We start from the raw sequence: 24204 nt of genomic DNA on the forward strand, positions 1-24204 counted from the left end.
AGGGAGGGAGGGAGGGAGGGAGGGAGGAAGGGAGGAAGGAAGGAAGGAAGGAAGGAAGGAAGGAAGGAAGGAAGGAAGGAAGGAAGGAAGGAAGGAAGGAAGCCAGGCAGGCAGGCAGGCAGGCAGGCAGGCAGGCAGGCAGGCGGGTGGACGGACAAATTAGTACATCAGTTATGGAAAGCAGTACATACATTATGGAGTAATAAATTTCAAAAGATATATTATACAGCAAAGTGACTGTAGTTAATGATAATATATTCTTGAAAAATGTAAGGTGAGTGTATATTACATGCTCTTAACCACAAAAATAACTATGTGGGGTAATGTATTTGTTAATTATCTAGATTTAACCATTCCACAATATATATGTAGTTTGAAGCTTGTTATCCATGATAAAAACATACGTTATCTATCAATTTGTTAAAAATAAATAAATTTTTATATTCAAAAAAAGGATTTGTAAGTAAATAGTGCTCCAAGCATCAAAACAAGTTCTTCTATTCATTAGGTACTTCCATGCACTTATCCTGTTTATATGCTCAAGGTCTTTGTAGGGCTTGCTTTGTCAGGCAACCAATAGTCCACTAGACTGAATCTTCAGTGAATCAATTCTAATGGAAACTCAAGGACAAAAAGGATGACAAATAATTCTTAAGCTTTTTTTCAACAATCATGTTATGGGTGATAATGTTGGTATTTATTTCATGTTTATATCCTGTGTCTCCAACACCTAGCACCAGGTAGACAATTTAAAACTAACAAACTGGAGATCCAATAAAAAGCTTATCAAAATGATTACCTAATGCACCTAATACACCTGTACACCTAATTTCCACATTTAAGTGCTCTGAGTCTTTCATAAACACACAAGGCAACATGCAAATGTGGTTTAAGTTTTTCAAAATTAAATGTTTAAAATTACTATGTGTCTTTAACCAAATGTACTTTTTGAATTTGGATGAGAATGAGGTTGAAGAGTTGACAAATCCTCATGCCACTCCCTCAGTGACAGTTAGGTCTCTGTCCATCCCCAGCAGTTCTGTATCCCCTCCTGATCATTCCTTTTCTTCTTTATGGTACTACTCTCAGAAGAGCTGTCAAAGGCAGTCATCGCTATGGAGAGAGCTAACACTTTTGGCCCTGGCATTGCTGGCACTGGGCAAAGGAATCACAACTCAGTAAATGAGGAGTTAGATCTTCTCTTTTCCTTCACATTTGGCCAGATCTTAATGACCGAACACAGAATCTGTCCCATTTCAAATTAGTAACTGCCAGGAGTATTGTAGGAGCCAGATGTTGTTCGGTTATAGCCATAAGGATTTAAGAGATCATCTACGTTTGAAAAATTTCTTTAAAAATGCAATAAAATAAATTTCACAGACTTTGAGGCAGAAATGCTTGCAATAATACCAAACTCCTAGAGTTAAAATGATCCTTAACTATACAACTTATTACCTCAAGTTGTATTCTTCCTTTTTTTTCAGTAAGACAAAAGGAGGAAAGTATATGTCTGCATGGAATATCTGTATTTAATTTAAGAAAGAGAAAAATTCATATGAAAATGGGTAAAATAATCTTGCAGAAGCCCTGCTGTTTAACTTCACTCTTCACATTTTGGTTTGCTGTGTAAATATACGTAAAGAAACCCAAATACAGCAAATGTTGTCCCTTTTCCAGGGGACTGGAGGCAAGTGTGACAAACATGGATCCAGTGTCAGGAAAGCATAATCACAATACAAACTGGTTATTTCCAAACGGTGCCCCTCCAAAGAAAAGGAAGGGAATGGAAGTACTTAATAAATTCTGTTTTCCATAAAATTCATTTTAAAAAGAGTAAAGAATGTGAACTCAGGGGTCAGTAAGAGTTTTGTTGGATTTCCCTCCTCCTAAATTCTGTCATCTCCTTTTTAAAGTGGCCAGTCAGCTTCCCACAGACATGACAGAAATACATTCTTTTTTTCCCTGCAAACCATTTACCAGTAAGTAACATTTAGCAGAGGACATGTATTTTCTCATAGACAATTGGCTAAATGGATATTGTCGCTTCCAGTTGCAGCTTAATATATTATAGATAATGCCTTTTTCAAACAGAAGTATAACCAAACAAAAGCACTAATGATTCATTTATTTTCTTTCAAAGAAAATAAAGAGCTCTGACTCCATACCTCTAAACCCCAAAACAATGGACACAGATTATGAATGGATTTAATGTAGAAATTAAAATGATTCTGTTATCTTAAATGCTATTTGGTCACACAGGTCAAATAACATCCTAATGAGCTAAAAAAGAAGAGCCAAATTCTTTTGTTCCACTGGAAAAATAAGTTGCTCAAAATACGTTGACAATGGGCTAAGGTTTGGAAAGTTTTTGATTAAAAAAGGATTTTTGTTGGAACACTTAAAATGAGATTTGAGTTGCAGTAACAATATGAAATTGAAAGCAGAATTTCATACAAAAAGAGTACTGTAAAATATCATTATTTTAGTACAATGGAAAATAAGGTGTTTGTGGTTTTACTCTATAAATTCTGTGTTGTCTGCTCATATGTATTCCTTCTTGGCCTTCCTCTGAATAGCCATTCTGATTTCAAAGCCCTTCTGCACCAGTACTCATTTGTGGTGGGGGAACCCACACAGTCAACATCTAGACTCTACTTTCTTCCTCCATTTTATTGGCTTTTCAGGACTAATTCATGTACACCCATCACACTGGTGTTCAGTTACCAGGCAGACAATGAATTTTCCTAATCCATTTAGTGTGCTGACAGAGCCATGTTCACAATTTATAGAATTTCCTTTTAGACATTTACGTATTTCACAGTTCATTAAGATTCAAACCGAACACCTGTGTTTATAAAGTCAAAAGCAATTTTATCCTAACAAGGTGTTAAATAAGGCATTCTCTGAAAGCCTGAACAACAATAACAACAACAAAAGTACTAGACTCTTGACCTATGATGTCTGTAGCTACCTGCATCATCCTTTAATAGTCCAGAAATTGCCACAGAACAACCATAAAAAGCTTTTATGACAAACTTGGGATGCTCCCTTCCATCACATTTCAATTTCTCCATCACAGGTCTTTCATGTTCTGCCTTAAGAAAGCAATAGTATGAGGCCACTCTGCAAAGTTCACCCAGGTAGCTAAAATCTGCAAAAGAGCTAAAAAGCTTTAGAAGTCAAATGTGGCCTCTACAGACCATTCCTTCATTTGCCAGATACAGGGACATTTTCAGCATTCTAAGGCTCACAAAGCCTGACCTTGCCTCATTTTTATGTGACCCCAAAGTTTTCACATCATTAATAAAAAGAGAATCAAAACAAAGCCCACAGACATTACAGGAGGGGAGAGTGTGTTGTTTGGCACTACCGTCATCTATACTCTCAAAATGGAAAGGGCAAAAAATAAAATGCACATAGACGAGGTGGTGACCCCATGACGACTATGGTTCCCAACATTTTTTTTTCTACTGGTAATAAACCATTTTGCAGACCTCCCAATTGTGGCCACCGTGATAGTTACTGTTTTGCAGGTTTATGTCTTTTTCTTGCAGTTAGAAGTGTTATCAATAAAAATTTCAAATGAAGCCTTTCCCCATCAAATAAAACAATTTAAAATGCGAAGGTAACAGCAAGATTAGAGAGGAAAAATATAAATGACAGCAGAGCTTTGTTATATATATATAATTTTTTTATCACATCCCTTAATTAATTAATTTAAAAGACATTCCTTGCAAGTCTTGAAAGTTAGACAAATGCACCTTAAATGGCACCGGGGTAATTTAACAGTCTTAAAAGTTGATTTTGTTGTATGCTACTAACTTTTTAAAAAAGCATCTTAATTTTGAATGCAGCGACTATGAAGTGCATTAAACAAAAGACTACCTCACAAAGGATATTTAAATACTATCCTTTGAAGGCTGAACTGATTAAAAGGGACTTTATAGCTTGCCAGTCAACTATGGCAAGGGGTGAAAAAAAACCTGAAATTATTGTTTAAAGGTAAACTGGTTACTAAAGGATAAAAAGAGAGGGGTGAGGGGGGAGAGAGAAAGGTTGGTTAACAGATACAAAATTACAGCTAGATAGGAAGAATAAATTCTAGTGTTCTGTAGCACTATAAGGTGACCACAGTTAACGATAATTTATTGCATATTTTCAAACAGCCAGAGAGGATTGTTAAGGTTCCCAGCATAAAAAAATGATAAACGTTTAAGGTAACAGATATGCTAATTACCATGAATTGATCAATACACATTGCGGACATGTATCAAAATCACTGTACCCCATAAATATTTACAATTACTGCATGTCAATTAACAAAAAGTAAAAGATCACTCCTTATAAATCCCACCTTATATGTTATGGCAAATATTTATTAAAAAAACTCCTTTTTAAAAAACTCCTTTCCTTCAAATGGGTCAGTCCCAATGAATAAGTAGCTCTTTAAGTATCTGGAATGGTTTGCAAAGCCCCGTGTGAATGCATACAGTCCCACAGTCTCTGGAGGCCACAAAGCATTCCCGACTTCTTGTCATGGTTACCTTTAATCCCCAAGAGTTGTAGCTTTACCATGAACTGAGGGACAGAGGGCCCATCTCAATGCAAATAGACTGAGAAACAAGGCCATGTAAAACATGTTCTTTTCTCCATGTAACAACATTTTCATTGTCAAAAGTTTGGTTTTTATGATTCATCTCACAAACTGACAGCCCAAGTCTCTCTAGGTTGTGTTATCACACTGAGTCATCTGTGATTCAGAGACTGAAAAATGCTGCCACAGGCTCAGAAAACACCTCCTCCTCCACCAGCACCTTACACAACCTCCCTGAAGAAATTATCATTGCTGCTTCTGGTAAAAATGCATTTAATTTTTTTATTACAAATGTACAACATGCATCATAGAAAATTTAAAGATCACCTGAGTATCAAACAATCAGAACAGAGTCATACACAGTCATCCATTATTTTACTTGTTTTTACATACATTTATGCATGTATGAATATATGTGTATGTATGTGTATATACATACAGGTGTATATATATACAAGTTTCTGTATATATAAACATGTTTAAACATCTTTAAGGAAATGAAACTAAATATTATACGATAATCTCTTCTTAATATAGTAGGCTTCTAAACTTTCTGAAAAACAATATCCTCCCTAGAGTTTGGACAACAACCTTTATTATTATGGCCATAATGTCACTATTATTACAGCCATAATGTTATCATGAGGATTTAAGCCTCAGAGTTACTCATTCGTATCCCTCTTCTTAGCCATGTCAGCATTGTACCTAGAAAGCATTCTTGAAAACCCCAGTGAACTCACCTGTCAAGATTGAATTATAAAACTTGCCACAAACTTTGCCTTTAAGACTAAATGAGGCCAGGCACGGTGGCTCACTCCTATAATCCCAGCATGGGAAGCCGAGGTGGGTGAAGTGCTTCAGTCCAGGAGTTCGAAACCACCCTGGCCAAAATGGCAAACCCTGTCTCTACTAAAATACAAAAATTAGCTGTATGTAGTGTTGCATGCCTGTAATCACAGTTAGTTGGGAGGCTGAGGCAGGAGAATCACTTGAACCCGAGAGGCAGAGGTTGTAGTAAGCCAAGATCCCACCACTGCACTCTAGCCTGAGCAAGAGACTCCGTCTCAAAAAAAGAAAAAGATTAAGTGAGACAATGCATGTCATCTTCCTGACACACAGAAAGCCCTCAGTCCACTGGGACTCTCATGGAAATCACTAGATTCTTGGTTAAAGGCAGTTGGAACTTGGGAACCCAGGCATTGTCATTTACTATTGTATGACCTTGAGCAAGTTATACATCCTCTGAGTTTCTATTTCCTCATCTTAAAAATAAGGACAATAATACCAACTTCACAAGTGGTGAGTCAGGTTTAAAATATCACATGGAAAACACTCAGCTGCATTTCCTAGAACTCGGTATAGCAGCTATAAGACACTCAGTAGACACTGGGGCAATAAAATTACATTTAAAAGGCTAAGACTATCAGCTCTTGAAGTGATGGGTCCCCACCCTGTCCAGCATCTTGCACAGCATAGATGCCTAGTAAAATATTATCAAATGATACCTCACTGATTTAGACACATTGTGGGAAGGGTCTGTGTGATATACCACCAATCAAAGCATTTCCAAGTCTATGCAGGAACTCCTAAAACAATGAAGCTAGCAGAATGTCTGCAACTCCATAAATACCATCTCCTTTCTCAAGGAGGAGAACCAAGTTGCTTGAGTGTGACCTCAAAGAGGATCAGCTTTAATCAAAAGACAGTCTTAATATTATTAGGGCCACCACCATATTAGCCTTCAGTTATAAGAGATACAAATAGACACTTTGAATAGTTGCATATTTAGTCTTCAAAAGGGCAAAACATCTATTTCTTTGTGTCTTCTTCCTTTACTTACCTGCTTTCAAACAGCAAAAGAGAGATTAAGATCCTGTGTGGAATAATTAGTAACCAATGATAATGAAATCACTGGGAGTTTATGGTCGTATATCAGTTCTCTATCACATATCCATGTACCTAAAAGAATGCTTGCTCAATGACGGCAGAAACCATATCTGGCACATAGTAAGCATTGAAAAAGTACATATTAAATGAAAAAATGCATGCAGCCCAGAGAGCAAAGATAATTAAGGTGAAGTTCTTGAAAACGCTCCAGAGCACCTATAAACTACCTGAATTATATACACTACTGCATGTGAACATCTGTATGTATGTGTCCATGTGGATTTTTTTTGAGGGGGGGTTAATTGCATAAGCTTTTCATCTGTATTGATTATATTTTTTTAAAGCTGTGAACCCTTGCTTTGCAGCTGCCACTATCCCAATCTACATATATAGCCCCTTGCCTGCATCAACACAAAACCCCTACATTCTTTGTTAATTAACAGATTCTCAAGTGTTTACTCTTAGACAAATATTATAGAATCCTTCTCTGGCTTATTTCGGACAGAAATTAGTATTATGTACCACTGTCATATAATACACCTTGGAAAACACATGCAAAAAAGTTGCCTGGCAGTTTGCAAATCACGCCGAGTTAGAGAAAAGTATACTTGCCAGAAATCAGAAATAAATCTCTCTTTTTTTTTGAGAGATGGAATCTTGCTCTGGCACCCAGGCTGGAGTGCAGTGGCATGATCTCAGGTCACACTCACTGCAACGTCCACCTTCCAAGTTCAAGCGATTCTTGTGCCTCAGCCCTCCGAATAGCTGGGACTACAGGTGCATACTACAATGTCAAGCTAATTTTGGTATTATTAGTAGAGACAGGTTTCACCATGTTGGACAGGCTGGTCTTGAACTCCTGACACTAAGTGATCTATCTGCCTTGCCCTCTCAAAGAGCTGGCATTACAGGTGTGAACCACCATGCCCGACTACAAATAAATCTCTTAAATTTGGAGATGGAACCAAAGAGATGGTCACTTTCATAGTATCTTTATTTCTCCATATCGTTCTAACACAAAAAAGTGACTCAACTGAAATATAAAAGTCTGTGGTCTGTAAATGCACATACCAAAAATTCAAAGGAGACCCACAAAGCTGAAACACAGAACGGATATGAAGATGACGAGTGAAGTATTCAGGGGTGACCTGCCCAAACATCCCTGATAAAAATAATAGCAGTAATGATAATAATAGCTGTAATGGTGACACCATAATTTATAGCTGTAACCCTTGACTATAACCAAAGCACTTTTCACATACATGTGTCAGGCTGATACAATGACTACCATTTCATAGACTGTGACACGAAGGCTCAGAGAAGTTCACATCTTGTCCACACCACAGTTATTGAATAGGGAGGCTGAGGCATAGCTACACATCTCCCACTTCTAAATGCTGTGTTTTGTTTAACATTTTACTTTAGATCACAGAATAAATGTTAGGCCTTAATCCTTCCCAATGTCTGGATGTGTTGTTAATTGTTCACTGAAATCCAGAAAAATCAAGGTGCTAGAGAGCGCCAATTCACCATTTTCTCTACTGCTATGGAATTCATGTGTTGGTGGATGGGGTAAGCTGGTATGAAGGAAACATCACGGGAAGTAGCAAAATAAGAAACTTGGCCTTAGAGTCCTTTGAAGCTATTTTAAAAACTAAAATGTTATGTTAAGAACTATGTGGTGTATCTCTCTGTGTATGTAATTATTATTCCATTGATTTATTGCACACATGTCAAAGAGTGTCCGGGCATTTGTACAAGTTCAAACAAACCAACCAAAGAGCCAACCCACATAGCCACAAACCAAGACAACTTGCTCATACCCCTCACTCCACCCTTCATCTTACCAACCCTAAATGCAAATTCCTTAGCAGCACAAACCTTCCTTACAAAGATGAACAATTAAACCATGACATCTGTCATTTATACTATTCTAAAAGAGCAGCCAAAGCCAGTTGATGGCACAGATATAGCAGGGCTCTTCCCATTCTAAAGAGAGCCCCTTTCAGTTTTGGCAAAAGCTTTCAGCAATGACTACGGAATCAAATTGCAAAGAGCTATCACACGTAACCTCCTTTGAGGATGCGCACCATATCTTTTTTTTTTCATACCTTTTATTTTAGGTTCATGGGTACATGTGCGGGTTATATAGGTAAATTGTGTGTTACAAGTTTGGTGTACAGATTATTTCATATGAATTTAAACTCAGATTTTTCATTGTAGGGCATGATGAAACACAACCTATCTCATCTACTGAATACTCACCCACTAACCCACCACACAATAGGTAGAAAGACTCTTATTTACCTCTGGCATCCCAAAGTGTGGGGAAATCACTTTAAAGTATTCTACCTTGCTGCTGAAAATCTTCTGACTATAATCCAACAATTAGAGCGATTTCAACCTAAATTGCTCCCCCGAAGAGACAGACATAATTAGGTAAATTTCTCCTCTGTTTCCATATACAAAGAGATCTTGTAAGAAAAAAAAAAAAAAGGCAAAAGAAAATTCCTTAGCCATTTCCAGCTAATAAAATCAGTAACCTCACACTCTCAACTTCAAAGCAGAAGATTTAGAAAATCATCTCACTTTCTCTGCACATGGAGAATATTTTTTTTTTCTACTTCAAAGCATCATCCCTTTATTGGGTCATTTTAATTATTGAAAGTGGGACAAAAGCTATCCATATAATGTCACCACTGTCTTTTTCATGAAATATGTATAGGTCTAATTTGGACTACATTAATTTGAGAGAGGTAAACTATAGGGAGGGGAATGAGAAAGGAAAGAAGCCAAGGAATAAAGCCCCCATCAGTACAAGATAGTGAGAGGAAAAGCCTTTCTGAGCTGACTTCTCATTCATTTTCCCTGCAGAGGAACTATCAAGAAACCTGACTGCTGGTTTGGGCAAGCAGACTGCCTTGCTTCTCAAATTCTCTCCTACCCAACAACACACAGTAACAATATTACACTAACTGTATTGGTAATCTGGGAATTAGTGACAAAACATGGGTACAAGCAGTTGCTTTTTGAATAATACAGTGAAGAAAAATTTGTGCTCTAGAACAGCGGTCAGCAAACTATCTTGCTCCATTTAGAGTACCACAGCCAGAGAGAAGACTAGCTGGGCATTCTAATGCCCACTCACTCCTTTTCCCACAAAATCGCAATGCCAGAAATTGGCAAACTTTCTGTAAAAAGCCAGACAGTAAATATTTTCAGCTTTGTGGGCCATACAATATCTATTGCAACTGTTCAACTCTGCTGTTGTAGCACAAAAGCAGCCAAAGACAACATGCAGATGAATGGGTATGGCTGTGTTCCAATAATACTTTATTTACAAAAGCAGGCACAGGACCAGATCTGGCCCACAAGCCATAGTTTTGGTTGACCCCCATTTGAGACAAGTACTCAACAGTAGAAATGTTCTCTAGCTGTGCTGTCTAATACAATAGCCACTAGCCACATGTAACTGTTAGTACTTGATAGGTGGCTAATGTGACTATAAAATTACATTTTAACTTTCACTGGATTTTAATTAATTTCAGTTTACATAGCCCCATGTGGCTACAGTCTTAACACAGTTCTAGATACTATTCACTGCTGCCTCCTCAAAGGAGATACAACCCAACTTCCAATTTATAGTATAGATTAAGCGTTTGTCTTAAAAAATAAAATATCCATATCTTTGCATTCACAGTGGAACTATACACAACTGAAAATGATATTTCTTTTTTTTTTTTTTTGAGACGGAGTTTCACTCTTGTTACCCAGGCTGGAGTGCAATGGCGCAATCTCAGCTCACCGCAACCTCCGCCTCCTGGGTTCAGGCAATTCTCCTGCCTCAGCCTCCTGAGTAGCTGGGATTACAAGCACGCGCCACCATGCCCAGCTAATTTTTTGTATTTTTAGTAGAGACGGGGTTTCACCATGTTGACCAGGATGGTCTCGATCTCTTGACCTCGTGATCCACCCGCCTCGGCCTCCCAAAGTGCTGGGATTAAAGGCGTGAGCCACCGCGCCCGGCCAATAATATTTCTTAAATGTGAAATATCTACATCATTGAGGCCAAGGTGATTGTTTTGAATTGAAGCAATCAGGTAACTGCCTATCAGCCAATGGTCAAAGGCATAGGGGCTGAGTCAGGTTCATGCTAAGACCCATCCAATCTGGACCATGTTTTCTTCCTCCTCTGGACACTGTCCTGAACCTTGAATGAGAGCACAGACCTACTCAACCGTCTCATTAACTCCTAAGACAAATCCAAACCTCCCCACAGATGCTAAAATATATACATGCAAAGACACAGCTCAAAAAGTCCAAGAGAGAGCATGCATGCTGATTAGAATGCCTTCTAAAGTAATACACACAGCACACTGCCTCAATACAAAATCAGGAGATTCACCACATTTTTCCCTATTGCCTGCTGCATCTGACAACTATTTTATTTACACAATAACTAGCTTGTGTTTTGCATTTCTTAGCAAACTCAAAGATATAATCCAGAAAGGAAAACAAGGAAAATAGGATAGTAACATATTTTTGTTGTTCTTCTAAGCATGAATAAGAGATAACAAACCAGTATTTCCTTTGAGAAACTCACACAATATCAGCTTTCTCCAATGGGTAAAAGAAATTGAAGATATTCCCTAGTAAATAAGAAAACTTTGGAAACACAGGTGCCAGAAGGGGAACCCATACAGATGATGCACAGCAAAGTAAGGCAGATGACATTCCAGTTATTTTATGATTTTTGATAAAATGAAATCATTCTAGATCCAAGCACTTAACTATGGTTACCAAATCCAAAATGCTCTGAAGAATGAAAAAAAGAAATTCCAAGTGTGAACCAAACATCTCTGGTGGCACAACATCATGCAAACTGACAAGAGTCTAGTTATACAGTCTGTATTTATCCTACTTAGTGTGAGAAATTTTTTTTTCTGCAGAAATATTCATGTGTTTGCTTATGGGGTGTTGCTACATTTTCACTTGCAGTGTTACACAATCTATACAATGCATCTCGCCTTTCTGAAAGCCCAGTGGGCATTTCAAAATACATCTGGCCCCAAGGGTTTGGATAAAGGGTCTTCTGAGGAGAGATGTTCAGATAGGGCATTTTCTATCAACTCAATGTCTGCTGTATAGAATCCTGAGACAGTGCCTTACCTCAGTCTGAAGGATGGCAGCCCTCTGTTCTTTGGCAGTAAGTGACTCTTTGAGCACTTCAATGTGTTGCTTGCAATCTGAATTTTGATTGCTAAGAGTTTCAAGCTTTGTTTGTAAGGCAAGAAGTTCCGACTCCTTCTTTGAAAGTTCCTGCTTCAGTTGATCAATCTGCAAAACAACAAAATTGAAAGAAATTAGAAATTGCTGCCCCTACACTTTACATTGGACAACAACTGATTTCTTTCCATTTCAGCAGCCAGTGATCAACAATTTAACAAGGCAGGCCATGAATTTTCTTAAAAGGATGAGCTTGGGAATCACACAGTCTTTGGGATCTGGAGGAAAATCTGTAAATGTGGCTGAGAGTATAGAACATAGGAATGGAAAGGTCAGCAGACTGCCTCCCATCCCACTGTGGACCAAATTTCACAATGGAAATGAAGACTTCCTGGCCAAACCTACTCATCTAGGAAACTATCAAGTCTATTACCACCATGGTCCTGAGGAGAGTCAACAGGGATCTAACATGGGTAATTAAATCAAGGCATAACTCCACAGTGCAAATAATCGTTCAAGGGCAGCATTTGAAAAAAGAATCCTAAAAAAGCAAGTAAGAATTGGGGATCTTCTTTTTGCTTACATTAAATATTGAGAAGATACAAAAGAACATAAAATATACATAAGATATAAGATAAAGTGGCAAAAATAAGCCATCATTCAATTCACCATAAAAGATCACTAGAATTATCTATGTCCCATACCATTTCTATCTCCTCTTCCCATTTGGAAATAATTACCACCTCAAATTTTGTGTTTATCATTTCTTTCCTTGTCTCTTAGGCTTATCATATATTTTTGCATCCATAAATAATATACTATTTGGTTTTGCATGTTTTTAAACTTTATTTGGGATACAAACTTTTTTTTATTACTTTGCTTTTTTCCTACTCAATCTCATGTCCTGGAGATTAAATCACAATGTTGTACAGAGTTCATTCATTTTCTCTGAAGTAGAGTATTCCATTGAAAGACTTCATCACAATTTATTTATCCATTCTGCTGTTGATAGAAATTTGGGTTTATTCTTAGGTTTTTTGCTACTATAAACAGTACTATTCTGAATATTCTTATACATATAACCTGTTTCACATAGCAATAATATTCTCAAATGCCTAAGATTTAAATTGCTGAACCACATAACATATTCATCTTCAATTACACTAGATAAAACAAAAATGTTTTCCAAAACAGTTCTATTAATTTACACGATCACGAGCACCTTGCAAGTATGCCAATCACTCCACTTCTTTACCAATAACTTATGTCACTGGTCTTTTACATTTTTGCCAATTCGATATGCGTTGTGCAGGTAGATTACCTGCAGAGATATCATCTACTAATTCCTTCCTACTTGTACACAAATGTTGCTCCTCACAACTAGAACTGAAGTTTAACTTCTTGAACCTGGGCTAGACTGTTACTTCCTTCTGCCAACAGCAAAATAATCAGTATACCTGTTGTAGCCCTAGCCTACAAGAGGACTGGCAGGTTCTGCTTCTACCCACTGGAAGCCAGCCACCACGTTCTAGAAGCTCAACAATGCTGTGGCCACCACGCTGTGAGGAAGACCATACCAGACATATGGACAGGCCATGCATAAAGACAGAGAGGCCTGTTGGTCATGTCGGCCCCTTTCTCTTGTTTCAGGTATTAAAGGGAAGAATTTCAATGCTTCAGCATTAAATTTTGTGTTTGCATTGGGTTTTTTTATAGACATTTTATTAGGCTTTGCATTATTACAACTATGCCAAAAGTATTTTTTAATCATTAGTGAATGTTTAACATTACCAAACATTTTCTTTTCTGTATCTCATGATTTATCACCATCTTTTAACCTTATACGTTACTGTAATGAATTGCATTAACGAAATTTTTAACTTTAATCTCCCCTGGAAAAAACCCATTCTGTCATTAATTTTTTTTTAATTTTACTTTAGGATTTAGGGTCCATGTACAGATATGCAGGATTGTTGCATAGGTACATACATGGCAAGGTGGTTTGCTGACTTCATGCCCTCATCACCTATACCTGGCATTTCTCACCATGTTATCCCTCCCATCCTTCCCACCTCCTGCTGTCCCTCCTCTAGTCCCCCACAAGAGACCCCAATGTGTGATGCTCCCCTCCCTGTGTCCACGTGTTCTCATTGTTCAATACCCGCCCATGAGTGAGAACATATGGTGTTTGATTTTCTATTCTTGTGTCAGTCTGCTGAGAATGATGGTTTCCAGATTCATCCATGTCCCTACAAAGGACATGAACTCATTGTTTTGTATGGCTGCGTAGTATTCTATGGTGTATATGTGCATATCCAAAAGTGGACAAAGGATATGAACAGACACTTTTCAAAAGACGGCATATATGAGGCCAACAAACATATGAAAAAACACTCATCATCACTGGTCATTAGAGAAATGCAAATCAAAACCACATTGAGATACCATCTCATGCCAGTTAGAATGGCAATCATTAAAAAATCTGGAGACAACAGATGCTGGAGAGGATGTGGAGAAACAGGAATACTTTTACAGTGTTGGTGTGAGTGTAAACTAGTTCAACCATTGTAGAAGACAGCGTGGCAATTCCTCAAGGACCTAGAAATAGAAATACCATTTGACCCTGCAATCCCATTACTGGGTATTGTTCTATTACATATTTTTATACGTTACTGGATTCAGTTTGCCAATATTTTGTAAGGATTTTTAATTTATGTGTATAACTGAGATTGGTTTATAATTTTCCCAACCTATACTGTTCTTTTCAGGTTTTAATACCAATTTAGCCTTCCAAATGAAGTAGGAAGTGTTCCTTCTTTAAATGTGTTCAGAAATGGTTTCTGTGAAATTGAAATTTTTTTACATTAATGTGCATTAGAAATCACCAGCAAAACCATTCAGAGCTGCTATTTTCTTTTCCAAAGAACATTACTTACTAATCCACTTTTAATGGCTACAGGAATAATCAAGTTTCTAATTAGTTGATTCAATGTTGATATATTTTTTTCTCCCAAAGAATTTTTTGTTTCATCTAAATTTTCACACTTATTTGCAGGAAATTTTTATAAAACCCACTTATCTTTATATAAATAGTATCTATGATTATGTCTTGCTTTTCATTCTAATATTCTACATTATTAACCTCTACTTTTTAAAAGTTTTATTTTAGCTTTAACTAGTCTTTTTCCTGATGAATCTCAGTAGAGGCATGTCAAGTGAAGTATCAAGGAGCCAAACTGGCTACATTGATTATGCAATTACACTTTTACTTTCTGTTTCATCCATGTCTGCTATTTTTAAATATTTCTTTCCTTCTACTTTCTTTGGGCTTATTCTATTTTTCTATTTTCTTTTCCTAACTTTTTAAGTTGGATGCTTATCACACTAATTTTCAGCCTTGTTTCACTCCTAGGATAAGCCTTCAGACTATAAGGCTTAATTTGGTTTTCTTTAAATTTGCTTGGTTTCTTATAGTCTCTTGCTCTTTATTCATATTTTTAATCTCTTATTTATTTGAACATATTAAACACACTTAATATTTCATAGTCTTTTTCTTATAATTAGAACTTTTGAAGTCTTTGCTTTCTGATTCTGCTCTTTATTCTTTCTACTGGCTATCACTTATGTGGCCTGTTTTCTTTCAGGTTTTGTGATTTTTCTCTTTTTTTGTACTGTGTACTGGGTTTTTTCGGGAACTTTACCTGGAAAAATGCTTTAAGGCCTATGTGGTCCTTTAGAGAATTTGCCTCTGCCAATAGCTGGGGGCCCTATCAACCAAGAATGTAGCTACATTCTCTATCTGAAGTTTTTAGATCATCTTGCACAGCACATCCATGCAAGAGCCGGCTGTGGTTATGGATTCTGAGGACAATTTTTCATCTTTTACTTGACTCAAAGCTTTAAAACAGAAAATTTTCCCTGGAGTCCCCTAAGTGTGAGGAGGGGGAAATATGGTAAGGTTATTCTTAGTTTGCCTCTGCAGTAGCAGTATAGGTGTCTGGAATCCCAGCTTTATTTGGTGGTGGTAGTAAGGTTCCTACTATGCCTCATCTTGAGTAGGCCCAGACTTCTGTCTTTTTTCTTTGATGTCCTTGTGGCTATGAAAACCAGGGCTCAAGTTCATCTATCTAAAAATTGCCAACAAGAATAAATAACCTGATATGGTTTAGTTGTGTCCCCATCCAAATCTCATCTTGAATTGTAGCTCCCATAATTCCCACGTGTCATGGGAGGGACCCAGCAGGAGGTAATTGAATCACGGGGACAGGACACGTCTTTCCCATGATGTTCTCATGATAGTGGATAAGTCTCATGAGATCTGATGGTTTTATAAAGGGCAGTTCCCCTGCATACACTCTCTTGCCTGCTGCCATGTAAGATAGGACTTTGCTTCTCATTTGCCTTCTGCCATGATTGTGAGGCCTCCCCAGCCATGTAGAACTGTGAATTCATTAAACCTCCTTCCTTTATAAATTATCCAGTCTTGGGTGTGTCTTTAGTAGCAGAATGAGAACAGACTAATACATAACCCATACTCTACTTATCATACAAGCTCCCTGCTATGGCTTAGCTCTGACCCTTGAGGTTCTTTCTTACTCAAGAGCTCATGTACATTTTAAAACGTATGTTTAAAAAATAAATTTCATTCAGGATTTTTTGTTGTTTTCAGCAAGAAAACTGACATAAACAATAACAAGCTACTGACAACATCAGGTGACCAGGAACAGGAGTGAGACTCCCATGTTCAGAAGGGTTCAGGTTGCACAACTTAGTAAAAAGGTTTATATGAATGGAAATTCCATTTGCAAGAAGTCAGACTACATCAGGGAACAAACAAGCTTCATCTTGCTAGCCAGATCTAAAGGATTGGTGTGGCTAAACAAAAAATGGTCTTGAGAAGGCTTCTGAGTATGCATAAAGATTCACTGGGAAAAAACCATGACTGCTTATCAAAGTGCCCCAGTTATATGTGAGAAAGTGAGCACTGCTCAGGTATGTGCAGTTTCTGAAACACATTATTTCTTTATAACTTAATGAATCATGAGTCTGTAGTCATTTTTATGTGGAACAAAAATAAGAAGTTCTCTCTGAGATGTAACAAGAATACAGTATAAATAAAAAGAGGAAAAATCAGAATTAGGATTACTTAAAATGATAAAAGACATTAAAATCTGTTAAGATCAACATGATCAGCACTCTTTTCAGGGTGGGGGGCATGGCCCCAAATCGTATCCAGTTGTAGTTGACAGCACAGTTTATAGTTGATTCCACATATGAAACTGATTCATCTGAAATTAACCCTCAAAAACTTTCAATTCTACACACCTAAGCAAAGATGATGTTTATAGTTAAAAAACTGATTTGTGCTAACTTCCACAAATACCACAGTAGAAAGCTAGTGGGGGGGGGTTGGGATATTGAGAGGGAAATGTAAAGGAAATAAACTGGATATAGAGAATGGGGTTTAGTCAGGAGGAAGGGCATGGCAGGTTCTACATATACCTCCTTTATTCAATAAAAGTAGATTGATAATGATAAAACTATTTCAGTCTATAAATATTAAATAGGCAGTGACTCTAAATAGCTTTCAGATATTGCTGCCATAAGGCAAACTTTAAATAAATATTTATACAGACAATAACAGAAAAAGGCTTTTCTAAGGGGAATATAGTTGCAGGGCAAAAAAAATCATATTTTCCCATAAAAATATGCCTTTTGCTTCTTTTACAGCCATAAATTCCATAAAAATGGAAAGTGATGCAATCGAACATACATGAGAACTGAGGCCAGGGAAGGTCTGTCTCTGTGATGGCCAGAAGAAAAGCCAATCGGAATTACATCACATGCTTTATATGAAGTCCATGTGGACATCAGGCACACTTCATCCCGTCTGAAAATTCTTCCCCCACTTCCATCTATGACACAACCTACACCCTGAAAAAAACAGTCTGCCAAGGAAAACAGCTTCTTTTTCACTACAGATATGGCTCTCATGTCTAGAAAGTGATATGCTTACTATCATGCAGTTTGGGTTATGAGGTTTGTAATCTATCAGAGGTTTATAAGAAAATGTGTTACAAATTCAGAATAAAGGAGGAGATCTAAGACAGCAGATCAGCGTCTCTGGCAAACACTGGAAACAGAGGGAGCAGCTAATATAGAAATACTGGAATGAGTAGATGAAAAATGTGTTAGACTAGGAACAAAGCCTTGTATAGAAAGGAAATGCCATTATTCTTTCCCTACCAGAAAAACAATTATGTATTTGGTATGTTCCATTCTCTGAGGCTTCATAGAGCTCCTAAAAGTAATTCATGCTTTCCATGGCCTCTGAGATTCAGCTCTCACAGTTTGATTCCTCTAACCCTTCAGTGTTGGGTAGGAATTGGAGTTTCCAACATGGGAGAGTTGCACATCTGAGATCTCCCAGAGGCTCAGTTCTCAGAGACAATGTTCAGGTGCCAAAGGACTTCCAAGATGACAGGATTTCTACCCTGGCTGACTATGTTTAGTATTCCTGCCTTCACACAAGCTGAGTTTTGCAACCCACCTTCCACCTTTCCAAAAATATTATATCATGGTTTTTCTATGATATCACATTTGTAAAAGCAATTCAGGCATTCATTGCTATTTAATTTAACAACAGAGCTTTCAAGAGGCCCTACCAATTCCAACTACCTGCTCTGGATCAACATGGAAGTGTACCTCCTTCCACAAGGCTATTTAAAATACTTTCTTTCCCTCCAATCTACATGATTTATTCATTTTAATAAGTAATGCAAGCAGCATTCCCAGGCTTAAATGAGGAATCACACTCATCACTCAAAGTAGGAGAATTGGGCTGAGTGTGGTGGCTCACATCTGTAATTGCAGCACTTTGGGAGGCTGAGGCAGGCAGATCACTTGAGCTCAGGAGTACAAGACCAGCCTGACCAACATGATAAAACCCAATCTGTACGAAAAAAATACAAAAATTAGCTGGTGTGGTCATGTGCACCTGTAATCCCAGCTATTCAGGAAGCTGGGGTGGGAGAATTGCTTGAACCAGGGAGGTGGAGGCTGCAATGAGCCAATATCGCACCACTGCACTCCAGCCTGGGTGACAGAGTGAGACCCATCTCAAAACAAACAAAAAAACCAAGTAAAGGAATTAAGAAAAATAAGTAATTAATAATAGGAAACATTAGCAATAAATGTTATAGTTCAATCCAATAAGAACATTCTTTCAATGGAGAAAATATTAAAAACTGACCCTCACTAGTACATTTTAGCTATTTTTTAACAGTAAAAGGGGTAGGTGCATAACATTCTAAGAATTCTTTTTATTTGTATTTCTTAGAAATCTATTTTCCCATTAGTCAAGTTAAACATAACACTTACTATTTGGTTATAGTACTTCAATAATAATATTTATAATTATAAGCTACTTTTTTGAGCCACATACTTTAACCACAATATTTCATTTTAATCTTCATTTAGTCCATCTGAACCATCCTGTGAGGTTAGTACTATTGCCCCTATTTTATAGAAGAAAGTGCGGTCGAGTGACTTTGGTCACTCCTCAAGTCACTCCCTATGCAGCTGGCAAAGGGAGGCTGGAGACTTGCTGGAGTCTGATTTTGTCTTCAGTCTGCACTCTTTCCACCTCACTCCACTACTTTCCTCAAACATTCTTCTGACCTGACCACTTTTGGAACCATTAAAAATAACTAGCCATTAAAAGTTAAATCTAACTCAAGGATTGATGGTCTCTCAGACAAATGTGGGCTAATAAAGGTCATGACTTGCTGAAGATCATATAAATGTTTTATTCACCTGGACAGAGTCCATGATGAGGGGCAGAGTTTACAAATTTCATGACATTTTCAGCTGTAGAAGTGGCTTGAACAATCTCCCATTGTGGAATAACAGAGTCAGAAGGAAAAGTTTAAGCCAAAACAATAATTTCCCCCAAACTTCTTGAGTTCACTCGTATCTGTGCCTCTGGTCTTCATTCCCAGAATGATTTGGGCACTGTCTGCAGGTCACCCTAGTACTGTGACTGCCGAACCTTGGCTCAACTCTCTGAGAAAGAGGAACTGCAAGAAACAAACCAGAAGGACGGACTGAGCAGGGAAACTCATTCTGCATTTTGAGGCAGTCCCTGGTTTCATTCAAATCCACTGGACAGTCCCCTCATATCTCAACACCTTGATCCACATTTTCAGCACAATCTCAACATCTAGTGAGAGATGGAAACTTGACAGAAGTAAGCAGTTTTGTGTTTTTTCCTTAAGGAAACATACATGCATGCAAGCACGCACACACACACACACACACACACACACACACACACAAGTCGTGGTTAAGTAAATGCTAGATAGATATCATTATTTCCTCCCTATAACTTGCAAACTCAGCAAGGAGTATGCACATATTTCACAACCGATAAAAATCATTTAAACATTTTTCTCTCCTCTCCCACTGCTTTCTCACAGAGGTTTGCATTACTCTAACTCTGCTGCACTTCATAAAGCAACAAACAAGATTAAAACCTAGAACAAGAGAACAGGCATATTTAAGAGCAAGTGGTAGAAAAAAAAAGAAAAAAATATTTTTTTAATTGATATGGTTATTAATTTCAGAAGGAAAATGATTTAAACAGAGGAAGAGATAAAAGTATTTCAGTCTCAAAAGACCTATTTGGGCTATTCATAAATTTAATAATTATGCATATGTGAAAATAATAGATACTCAGGTGCTTGGTCCATTTAAAGCCCCAAGTTTATTTTTGAAAAATGCTAGCCAAAATCTTTAAAACTGACAATAACAATATAAACTAATGGAGCAAGTTACTCAAAAATATTTTATAAAGATTCCATAGCAATAGATAACAATAATAATATTAATACTATTATCAAGAACAATGCCTGACATTTAACAGATACTTTCTAGAGATCAGACAAGGGACTAAGGGCTTTAAACGAAAATCTCTTGGAATCATCAGACCAACCCAATAATGTAGGTATTTTTCTTAGCCCTATTTCATGGATAAAGAAACTGAGGCTTAGGGAAGTTTAATGATTTAACTAAATGGCAGCATTGGGACTCAAAACTATTTATGTCTTAAATGCTATGCTAAAACCAAAAGAGCTTAATAACTTTTTTTTTCTTTTTAAAATACAGTCTTGCTCTGTCGCCCAGGCTGGAGTGTAGTGGTATGATCTTGACTCACTGCAACCTCCATCTCCCGAGTTCAAGAGATTCTCCTGCCTCAGTCTTCTAAGCAGCCGAGATCCATGCCCAGCTGATTTTTGTATTTTTTGTAGAGACAGGATTTCACCATGTTAGCCAGGCTGGTCTTACACTCCTGACCTCAGCTGATCTGCCCACCTCTGCCTCCCAACCTAATAACATTTAAATGAGTTAAATTGGCTTATAGTAACAATATATTTTGAGACAATCACCTTCTAAGAGAAGCAAGAAATTTGGCAACGATAGCAACTTCAAAAAAATAGCAAACTTATAACGATGGTGGAAATTTGGAAGAGAGTGGACTATAAATATGTTAATTCCCAAGAAAGAGGAACACCAAAGGAATTCCTAATTAAAGCCTGAACCTCTCAGTAAGGAGAAATTCCACCAAAGGCTTTCCCTGACTGCTTTTTGGAAGCTATATGTCTGAAACAAAAATCTTACGCATTCTCCTTTTTTGTCCATATATTAAATAATATCACATAAAGCATATTATATGAGTATTTGAAAAAAGTATGTATGTAGACTGTAACTTTCTAGTCACATTAAGAACATAAAAGTTTATAACCCTGGACCGTACCTTGGTCTTCATAAACTTGGAGTGACTTTTGTAAACCTCAATTTGTTTGATCTCTTCTTCACGGTCCTCAGTGTTCAGCACACCATTGGCTTTTAACATCTGGATCTCATCCTCAAGATCCCTTATGTTTCGCTCCAATGAAGCGATTTTTGTGTCCTGTTGGTAAAGAAGAAAAGAAAAATAAAAATAAAGAATAAAAATTATTTTTAAGATCATCAAAACAGAATTTAAGAAAGTAATTTTGGTAGTGCTGCTAAACACTAACCATGGTGTAGATACAGCCCCAAATTCAGGACAATTTACTTTGTTCACAGTTGAGGATCATTTGTGAGATGATGGTTTAAGCTCCCAATCAAGATCATGTGTAAATACAATACAGAGAATTACCTAAATATGTTTGTCCAATATCTGGGAATCAAATTACCAAAGCAACGGTGATAAAAGTAATCTAAGTGTTAAAAAACAAAACAGAACACCATGTAAGTAAACAGCTTTTAATTTGGGATACAGTTTACTAGTGTACATTTTTGAATCCACTTATAAACACAAAAATAGTTTATGTGTATATTTTATGGCTGATTTTTGTAAGGCATGCTTGGAATTTGACTCTGAGAGAGAAAGAAATTCAAATCTACTAATGGGAAAAAGGATTCTTATCTAAAATACAGACATAAGTGAAACTAAATAACTGAATCTTGACTTAGTATGACTGATACACTAAATATTGAAAATTTATAGTGATTGGAAATAATACATCACAATGTCATAATTCATTTGGCGAGCAGTCAGGTCCCTATGTTACAAAACACATGACTACCTTGCAGGGCATTTCAACCTATTGATTTATGGAGCTAGCAACTAGAAATATTACACTCAGATGTGGAATTAATTGGGAAAAGTTACCAATGACAGACTCTATACACAAGATAGAGCATGAGAAACAATGCATTAGAAAGTAGTGAAGAGACAGCTCTCATAGGGGAACCAAAACAACAAAAAAAATGGCAAAAATTTTTCCATAACAGTATTAGGCTTCAATTGGTCTTTGGAATGAAAGTATGACACATGAAAAACTGACTTCAGGTTTTCTCAGTGTCACATCTGCCCACCATTTTATCGCACAGAGTTAAGGAGCTCATATTAAATTTGTCACTGTATGCTAACACAGAACAATCTACCAATTTTTTAAAACAATTCATTTTCTCAGAATCAAAAAGACTCAGAATTCCAAAAGTAAAGACAATTAATAGGCTATTCTATTTATAAGTTACTCATTTTTAAACACTTTGCAACAAATGTGTTTGTCCTGACTTTATGGCTATTGTCTACTTTATTTTCCTATATTATATGCCCAACGGCATATCTCCTATGGAAATGTAATAATTACCATTGTTATTAACATTGTCATCATGTTAAAAGGAGGAAAAAGAGGAGAAGCAAATTTATGCAACTCTATTATGTGCCAAGAAGTGAGTACTCTAAGTTCTGTAGACACTTTTATTAATTCTCAGAAAAACTTCAAGAGACGAAATAAAAAGATTTTCAAAATTCCAAGATTATTAGGAAATGGAACATTCCATAGTATTTCATTTTCCTTTAAAAATAATACCTATTTTATTTTTCAGTTGTAAAAGCAATATACTTTGAATTCACAGAAAATGAAGAAAACCTCCTCTAATCTTACTGTCTAGAAATAACTATCATTAACGTTTTTATGTATATTTGGCTAGTATTTTTCTATTTAGATACCATTTCTGGAAATCTTGTATGCTACCAGTTTAAATTTTAAAAAGTGTTATGGACTGAATGTTGTGTTTCCCAAAAATGTGTATGTTGAAACTCTAACCCTCAATGCGATCGTATTTAGAGATGGGGCCTTTAGTAGGTAATTAGGACTAGATGAGGCTAGGAGAGTAGGGCCCTGGTAATGGGATTAGAGCCCTTATAAGAAGAGACACCAGGGAGCCTGCTCATTCTCTCTCCACCAAGAAATGACATAGGAAGAATGCAGCTATCTACAAGCCAGGAAGAGAGTCCTCACCAGAGCCTTATCATGCTGGCACCCTAATCTCAGCCTTCTAGCCTCCCAAGAACTGTGAGAAAAACAAATCTCCATTACTGAAGCCAACCAGTCTATGGTACTTTGCTAAGACAGCCAAGCTCACAAATATAGGGAGTGATACTTAGAGACTTACTTGGGTCTCTATGAGAACTTTGTAGATAAAAAGAAAGATAATAATGGAAGCGCTATAGAAAAACAATTTCTAGAAGTTGATAAGAGAGTTTCCAATTAAATAAGAGTCATTTCAAATCAACATGCTTCAGGCTATAAAATCAAGAAAGACTCAATATACAAAAATTGAAAAGCTATATAGATAATTATGATTATTCATAATCCCACCACTCAGATATACTTACTATTAACATTTGTATTCATTCCTATGAAAGCCTTAAGAGTATATTTTCACCTTAAAACATACAAAAAGATATTTCAATTAAAACTGTAATCAGTATGATATAGATTTCTTCTATTGAGATACAAATTGGCTGTTGATAAGATTTACAAATACCTGAGTGTAATATTTAAGAGTTTACACATAGCTAAGTACAATCTTTATAAGAACTGAACTGTAAAGTAAGTGTGAAGGTAAGGGCTAATATCCCACCTCTTCCTATATAAAAT

General features: G+C 36.8%; 1 protein-coding gene across 25 annotated transcripts in view; it reads right to left on the reverse strand.

The window, feature by feature from the left end:
- Positions 1 to 24204, reverse strand: part of ERC2 (ELKS/RAB6-interacting/CAST family member 2) — a 951823-nt gene that overhangs the window by 619854 nt on the left and 307765 nt on the right. For all 25 annotated transcript variants that reach the window (XR_004272356.1, XR_004272355.1, XM_032289536.1 and 22 more), the window contains 2 exons: positions 21522 to 21677; positions 11651 to 11818 (listed from right to left, as the gene is read on the reverse strand). Coding sequence is in view for 23 of the 25 variants with exons in the window: in XM_032289536.1 (XP_032145427.1) it covers positions 11651 to 11818; positions 21522 to 21677 (324 nt within the window). In the remaining 2 variants the exon portion in view is untranslated. The remainder of the gene's footprint in view (positions 1 to 11650; positions 11819 to 21521; positions 21678 to 24204) is intronic.

The sequence above is a fragment of the Sapajus apella genome, unplaced genomic scaffold, assembly GCF_009761245.1.
Source record: "Sapajus apella isolate SASKATOON/1434 unplaced genomic scaffold, GSC_monkey_1.0 scaffold23, whole genome shotgun sequence".
Lineage (NCBI taxonomy): Eukaryota > Metazoa > Chordata > Mammalia > Primates > Cebidae > Sapajus > Sapajus apella.